General features: G+C 37.0%; 1 protein-coding gene across 1 annotated transcript; it reads right to left on the bottom strand.

Annotated features, from left to right (window-relative positions):
* Positions 1-381: 381 nt before the first annotated feature.
* Positions 382-2,807, bottom strand: LOC114657284 (uncharacterized). Its single transcript, XM_051928486.1, has 5 exons — positions 2,792-2,807; positions 2,172-2,270; positions 1,920-2,078; positions 1,199-1,291; positions 382-1,052 (listed from the first exon to the last, which is right to left on the bottom strand). Exons 2-5 carry the CDS (start codon positions 2,232-2,234, stop codon positions 738-740), a joined length of 630 nt encoding a protein of 209 aa, XP_051784446.1. The 5' UTR covers positions 2,235-2,270; positions 2,792-2,807; the 3' UTR covers positions 382-737.
* Positions 2,808-8,499: the final 5,692 nt, after the last annotated feature.

Raw genomic sequence — 8,499 nt, 5'->3', positions numbered from 1 at the left:
TTGCTCAACATTACGTTGACAAATCCTGCCAATTACAAAATTTGAGTTCACTGGATACAAGCTACACTATGCCAAACTAAGAAAATTAAATTAGCTCAAGTAGAAATAACTAATATGTAAAAACAGCACTAAGCCCATCTAACATAAATTTTAGGGCTTTGTCAATGTCATCTCTAATTGGCGCAACTAAAAAACCTATGCTGAATAAATGTAAGTAAATTTAGGCAAACTTCAAGGTAGTAATTCAAGAAATGAATATATTTATTTTTTGCAAACTCAAAAAAGCACATTGTAATCAGTTACTTAAGAACTCTGACTTTATTGAGCAACATATTCTATTTTAACAAAAAGAAAAAACAGCTTTTTTGAAAATAATGCAGCTTTATTTTCTTAGACATGGCATTACATTATTATTACAATGTGAAATATGAAAATCACTTATACAAATGTATTTATATTCAGTACGTTCAAATTTTGTCTTAATAACATTGTTATCATTACTAATAACCACAAGCCATGCCATCTCTGATGTTGTGGAATCTTAATTTGAAAAGTGTTACATCAATAATTCCAAAATTTTTGAACAGAACCTGCACAGGGTAAAGAGATTCTGTCATAACATTAACACTAAGGTGCAACTGAGAAAGAATTTCACACAAAGAAAAGTAGCTATCGCAATGTTAATCTAAAATCAAAAGACAAGCACATCCCATTCTGCAGATCTGAGACATATTTGCCTAACATTTATACAGCATATTTTTGAGTGACAATACTCTATGTGAGTATAAGTCTCCAATATTTAGAAACACCTTCTGTACTGTTTCAAAAGTATATTTAAGTTCTTTTGGGTACTGAATGTTTCGAGCATACAGAAGACCAACAAGTATGACAAATGCAGTTGTGAAGTCGACAAGCTCTTCAATTACTACTCGACCTTCTATTACCACAGCCACATTCATTGCTGCAGCTCCAGGATGGGTCTCATGGTGCCTCACAACCTCTAATATTCCTATCTTCATTTCATTTGTATATATTTGAAGGGAGTCTGTATCCTAAAAATACAGTATAGAACAATATAGTTAAAGTGTGAAAAAATAAACCATAGTTGACTCTTTTCCAAAGCCAAGTGAAAGGTTGTCTACCAACTTAACTTTCTAGTTTGTTAATCATTTAGTTTGACATTTCCAACAGAACTTACATGACATGTTGTTGATAACTTCTTGTATTCTCTTAAGTACAGAGGTAGTCCTTGTAGAACCGTTGCCCTCTTGTGTGTGGTAACATCCATAGTCTGAAAAGTACAGTAACAAGAATGATAGTCATAGAGGTAGAATATACAAAGAAATAATATTTGAACCGAATGACAATTTAAGAAAACTTTAAACAAAACAACTAAATATATTTGACATATTTTCTTTCTCATTACTGTACATATACAAAAATCCATCTTTGTTAAATGATCCAAATAATGAAAGGATTTTGCACTTCTGCAAATTATTTAAAATGTATGCACAGATCCAGACACACACAAAAAAAAAATGCTATTAACCTGGGTAATTTAAATTGTCAATTTATAATAAACAGAATAGCTCAGGAATTTACTTTTATTTCTGGTAAAATATTGTTTGTGTAAATCTCACCATCAAATAAAACTGTAAATTAATACATTATGAATTTGTAGTCCATGACATTGGAGGGAATATGTGCAGTGCCAATGACTCAGATATAAACATATACAGTATAATTCACCTTGTTCTATAAAATCATTTTGCATACATTTGATAAGTCTATGGGTTTGCCACATGCACCTTCATAAGCAAACAGTTTAACAGCCTTAATTACAACACTGCCCTGCACATACTACTTTAAGTTCATGCTTATGAATATAAAACAATTCTTTCCTGATCCTTATTACGTACCTGTTCATCTAGTAATTCTAAAAGTGATTTCAATTCATGTGCCGTCTTGCCTCCTTTTGCTCTGTACATTTTGATCAGAGCTGTCGAATACTTGTCCAAGGATGTCAGCGATGTTTCTTTCAATTGCACCTGGGTAATGCAATAATATTCTGTATATACCTGTAACAAAATTCAGGAATTAATAATGTACTTATTTTCAAGATACTAGCATCGCTACTCGACAATTAATTTATAAGATTAGATAAAACTCACCTGTTGCTCTATGAGAAGGCCTGGCCATCTCTGTTGGACTACAGAGACCAGCGGTTCATCCATGACAATCTCCTTTATTCTCAGGGAAAAAGTGAGGTCCTGAAAAAATATCATTTAACCCTTCAAGTATTTGCTGGGTAGCACTTTTTGACATGTGAAGAACAGTTTGCATACAAAAAAAGAGAGAAGCAAATTTGTGCTCAAATGCATCTCCTAAATCCTCATTGTAAGCAACACATCCACTACCTACATGATCATCCTCACCATCAATAAGAGGTCCACTATTGTCTGCAGCTGAGCTACTATCAGGACTGTCTTCTTGGCCTGCATGATTACTACTTAAAATGGATAGCCTGAAATCATGAAAAGACTGACCCTTATGCTTCCTAATTTTATGTACATTAAATGTGGTATATACATTGGTCTGAAAGTCACAGTTTACAAAAGGACATTTCACATATTCATAGTTTTTAGATGTTTTCTTATATGGCTGTAAAAGGTCTTCCCATCACAGATATCTTGAAATTTACAAAGTTCACAGCTCAAACAAGCCAAATCCTTGCTAACTTTTGAAAGGGTAGCATTGGGATGTATTCTGTTGAGATGTGTCCTTAACGCACCTGCAGTCCGGAATGAACAAATACAGTCACTGTGAATGCAAGGAAACGATGAATATGGTCCACGCCAGTGCTTCAATCTGTAATGTCTGAGAAGTGTGTCCTGAGCTGTAGTACAAAATGTACAGAGCTTGCAATGCACGAAGACCCTAAAAATCACAATAAAGAAATAAGAGCTGATTTGGATGGCCTTCAAAAGAGTTTGTATACCATAACACTGCATTAAATAGAATTAAAGTAGGTTCAGTTAATATATGAAATCATATCTTAATAATTCTATCACAAATGTCTAAGGTGGTATCTGAAAATGAACACAGTAAACTACACATCACGTTTACACCTGAGCAGTCGTGTGGTGCGACTTATATTTATTAACATATGTTTGTGAGGGTATATTTTTTTTTCCTTGAAGGAGCTAAGAATTGTTGTTGAGGTCTGCTCAGTGTGTTAATTTTAGGCCCTTCCCCCTTTACCACTCGCTTTCTCCCTCTATGACGCACACCCCAATTTTCCTCTATAAAAGAAACAGCATAAATTGAATGTACACAAGAAAGAAAGGAGTACTCCAACCAGTAATCGTGCGCCTGCCTTTACAAGCTGTTATGCATATGCACCCCAGTGCCCGTAATAATTTACTAGAACATTCAGTTGAAAAAAAAGCGCCGTCACCACAGAAGCGTGCACGCCATCTTTTACTTTTTTTCGACTGTATGCAATTTTACGAAAAAAAACGGTACAGAATAGAATATTGATGTCATTTTATTAATTTACCGTTTAAAAAAACAAAATTATCTGACCGTTGTCGTACTCTCGTATTGCCCAATCCACTTGAATAAAGTGTAATCATCTGCGTTCAGTCTCTACTCTAAACTTTAGTATGGTGCCTCAAAAGCTCGAGTCGGTCACCGCAGCTACTACGGGAATTCAGACCTATAACTTTATGTGAAAAAAGTGTCCTGATGTCGGGTTTTGAGGTATAAAAACACAAGTTGTTATAGTGAAAAAAGGAAAGAGGGAAATATCGCAATTGCGTGGCTTTTGATAAAAACTTATAGCCACCACAGTAAGCACAACTGACCTTTCATTTTATAATTATTCATTTTTCAGATTCTGTTATAGTCACTAAAATCTTCCGTAATTAACGGACCCGCCGTCATTACAAGTTGCAAATAACACAAGCGAACATTAAACACATAAAAAACTTTTTTACGTTCGGCAGTTGGTTATAATCGATGGTCGTCGAAGTTAGTAAGGTTACTCGCGTGGTAACTGTTAATACTTCGTACCCCGATTTTTTATGGTTTTCAACAAAGGAAAGTCCTACTCTTGTAAATGTATGTACTTACCTTAAGTCGGGGCTCTCAAACGTTAGTAATTACAGATTGTGGAGTCGTGGATTCATACACGTGTCCAAATCGCATAAATCAAGAATATTCTCGCAGGACATGCGCATTTCGCACAAGAAAAACTCGCACAAACAACAGATTATTAATTCTCACAATGATGATTTTTACATTTGAACCCAAAAGAAAAATAGAACTCACATCTGCGCCACACAATGAAGAAACGATTGTCAAGCCAAACATTTAACACAGAAATGCTGGAACAACAAACATTTTTACCCTGGGTCGACTATCACTTAGTTACATTTTTTACAGTGGCAGCTTAGATTAAAAGCACAAGATGTCTGACTAAATATTCATTTAGGAAAGGCTTTTAGTGTTGTTTGGGATGGTTCACTATTATTGAGATCGCTTAGATAATTTTCAGTCACAAGAACTACACTGCTATCTGCACTGTGTTGGTGTGTAATGGGCAAGGAAGAAGGTGTAGCATTATTGCTTGAACTGCTTGCTTGATCTGAAGGCGTCAATCCCAAAGCCTGGATGTTACAGTTAACAGCAGGAGTGTCTGAATTGCTGGTAACAAGCTTTGATTTGGGAACCAAAAATCACTGAATGGTGTTTATGGCTTCTTTATGGGATGTCCAGCATGGACTCGATTTAGGTAAGTTTGATTAAACTGAGTGCTAATATCAATTTTAGTAAATGTGTAATTTTAAACACATCAATGCTAAATAATGTCCTGTGAGGTAGCAAGCTAACAACAACTTTAAAACGTAATTTTCTTATTCAACCCAACAATAAAATGAACTACAGCAACAATAACAGAAATTTTAACAAAAAAAACTTTATCAACAATACATAAATATTGTCCTCCAAATAACAGGTGCCCAAAAATGTTCCATAAAATGACATTGGAGGGTCAAGGCAGCACCATTATTTATTGTGTTCAGTCAGCAAATCAGAATTTAGGAAATTGTGACAAGAGCAGAGGAAATAGATGTGAATGGCATTTTCAAATGGTGCAAAATATAGTTGATCGATTAGGTTGGCAGAGAATAAATATGAGTGGCACTACCCAACTCAGCCCCTTTCTAGATCTGGCCGTGCTCAGTAGCACAAGGTATCTGAAGCGTAGGCTAATAATAATTTTGTATACTGTAGATCAGGGGTCCCCAACCCCCGGTCCGCGGCCCACTACCGGTCCGCAGCCGTCTGACAGTCGGGCCGCGAGAGAACTGCCGGCAACGGCGACTCACTCAGACTTTTCAGAACGCTTGGCGGGCGGGGCTTTGCAGCGACGCAGAGAGACAAGAGAGACCGAGGTGAGAGAGTATTACAACAAAGTATTTTTATGGTCCCGACAGTTTCCCCATATGACACGAGTCTATAGAAATCACGTTACTACGAAGTACATTCAACAGATGCTTTCATTAAAACGAAGTGAGCTGGAAATGCTTGGATGAATCATCCACAGAGCAGTTAGATCGTTTGCACAACGATCCCCAAACAGAAACATTGTAAAAAAATCCCTTTCTTCGAACTTTCCTCGTACTGTTTTTTTTTTTTGCTGTTTTTGTTGTCTGTGGTTTTCATTGATTCCTTTTGCTTATTGCTTGTCAACATTTGAAAATCATCCATTGGAATTTAACTCATTGTCACCCTCCTATAGAAACGGCAGACACGAAAAAAAGATTGCAGTGTTAATGTTTGTGATGTGCAATCTGTTGGATTGGCAAATGTAAAGCATATGTCTTTGTTATATGCAAAAAAAGAAGAAAAATCTCAGATTGCAAACGTATGCGAACTGCTTAATAACTTTAATAATAATAGAAATGTTATGTAAATTGTATATAAAACTGCCCCCACCACACCCCCAACCAACCCCCACCCTCCCGACCGGTCCGTGGAAAAATTTGCATCTAATAAAGTGGTCCTTGCTGTCAAAAAGGTTGGGGACCACTGCTATAGATGACAGACAGAAAGTCACGCACGTAGACTACCAAAGCTACACGTGTTTGATATGAGGGGCCAAACAGGCCAAAAATCATATATTTTTGTACGTAAAGTATTGGTTTACGCATGAACATTATTGGTTTATGGATGATTACTATCGGTTTGCGTGCATACTTAATTGGTTTGCGTGCAAACAATACTGGTTTCCTTCATATGAACCATATTGGTTCGTGTCCGTATATTATCGGTTTGTGCGTGAACTATATCCGTTTGTATATGCATAGCACTGGTTTGCATATGAACTATATTGAATTGAACTTTATTACTGGTTCAGGTGCGTTTGCTATCGGTTTGTGAGGGAATTGCATTGGTTTGCGTGCGTATGCAATCGGTTTGCGTATCAACTATATTGGTTTGTGTTCGTATACTACTGGTTTGCTTACGTATAGCACTGGTTTTTCATATGCACTATACTGGTTTCACGTGGGTAATATATCGGTTTCGCATATGAACGCTATTGGTTTTGTGTATGCACTACATTGAGTCCTTGTCAGTCTTCTACCGGTTTTATGTGTGCGTACTATGCCGGCTTTGTGAAAGTAACATGCTGGATTTATGTGTGCACTATATCGGTTTTGCGTATGAAACATACTGGTTTGCAAACGCACACTATCGGAATGTTGTGTATGAACTATATCGGTTCTGCGTGCGAACTATATTGGTTGTTCACGTGATCTTCAGTGGAAATGGGCGGGGCAAGAAACAGGAACTCAGGGGCCGGTAGTGTCATGGAGCGTGACTTACTGGGCTTACTTTAAACAGCGCCGTATTTTTTTCCACACGATAGGTTTGGGAAAGGACTTGGTGGTAATTATTACTATTTAATAGAATCAGCCATTAAGTGTGTAATGAACACAAAGCTGAAGTTAAGTAATAATAATAATAATAAATTTTATTTATATTGCACTTTATATTTTAGCAATCCCAAAGTACGTATTTGGTCGTCTTTTTATTCACTTCCAGCTACATTTACATTTACATCATTTAGCAGACGCTCTTATCCAGAGCGACTTACAACAGTGTTTGTTAGTTTTTTTTTCGCATACCCCTTGGGGTCAGAGCGCAGGGTCAGCCATTGTACAGCGCCCCCTGGAGCAATTACAGGTTAAGGGCCTTGCTCAAGGGCCCAGCAGAGTAGGATCTCTTTTGGCAGTGACGGGGATTCGAACCGGCAACCTTCGGGATACCAGCGCAGATCCTTAGCCTCAGAGCCACCACTCCGCCCATGCTCGCTTGCAACCCGCGACTGTACTTTTTCACACAGCTTTTGCAAACTAGTTACTTATTCTAAAGGCAAAATATTCTACATTTACGACTGACGCCTTTATCCAGTATACATTTAGTTACTACTGGTTACATTTCTGATGCTCAGCGATCCCCGCACCGTGCCGCCTAGACAGGTGAAGTGACATGCTCATGGTCACACAGTGTCACTATCAGGACTTGAACCGACAAATGTAGGGTTTAGAGGGACAAAAGCCCTAACCACAATGCCCCACTGCTTGCACATCTGCATTATTTGACATGATATGATCGTGTCCATTCTTTGAAAAGCTAAATGTTTCCATATTTAGGACCAGTATATGTGAGTTACATCATATTGGGCCACCTTACCTTTCACAGTTTTGTGACAAGGCATATGCGTTTTTTAAGATGCAGCCGATTTTTGCCCTGCCAGGTACGAGTACCTGCGTATTTCCACTCCAATATCTGATAAATAGGATTTACTGTGCTATCATGGGCACTGTAAAGTGTTAAATCACGTTCAGCCACCTTAATTTTCACAGTTTTGTGACAAGACAGATTCCTTTGTTAAATTAAAGTTGTGTTTAACATTTTTGACCTGTGCAGAACCAAAATGTGGAATATTTATTTTTTCAAATAATTGATCGGTTTGTAATGATTCTGATTAATGTACATGCTGTAGAATATTTTGCCATGCTGTTAGAATAAGAAGCTGGTGTGCAAAAGCTGTATGAATAAGTAGCTGACTGCAAGCATATACTGGATGTAGCTAGGATTGAATAAAAAGCCAGCAGAATGTGCACCTCACGTCAGCCCCGTGAATATTTCAGAATTACGGGAAAATACTGTTAAAAATAATAACCACCAAGCCCTTTCAGAAACAAACAGTGACATGCAAAAGTATTCAATCACTTTAAAAGTCATCCTAATTTTCTGTATGACAAAAGATTTTTCCACGTTTATTTATTCATTCTTTTTAATGTGAACTCTTGTGCTGTACCAATACATTTCTAAATAAACCATTTTCTGTAGATATTTAACTGAAGAAGAAAAACTCCAAAGTTGATGTTTGCATTAAGTATTCAAGCCCAACACATACATACTTTG

This window comes from Erpetoichthys calabaricus, chromosome 5 (genome assembly GCF_900747795.2).
Source record: "Erpetoichthys calabaricus chromosome 5, fErpCal1.3, whole genome shotgun sequence".
Lineage (NCBI taxonomy): Eukaryota > Metazoa > Chordata > Cladistia > Polypteriformes > Polypteridae > Erpetoichthys > Erpetoichthys calabaricus.
Note: the sequence above shows the minus strand (reverse complement) of the source record. Positions and strands in the feature narration are given on the sequence as shown.

Excerpts from the sequence above, each read along its gene's own strand:
- LOC114657284 (XM_051928486.1), bottom strand. The coding sequence starts at position 2,234 with ATGGATGAACCGCTGGTCTCTGTAGTCCAACAGAGATGGCCAGGCCTT. Across the intron at positions 1,292-1,919 it reads TAGAATTACTAGATGAACAG|ACTATGGATGTTACCACACA; the intron begins GTACGTAATAAG and ends TGTACTTTTCAG. Across the intron at positions 1,053-1,198 it reads AGTTATCAACAACATGTCAT|GATACAGACTCCCTTCAAAT; the intron begins GTAAGTTCTGTT and ends CTGTATTTTTAG.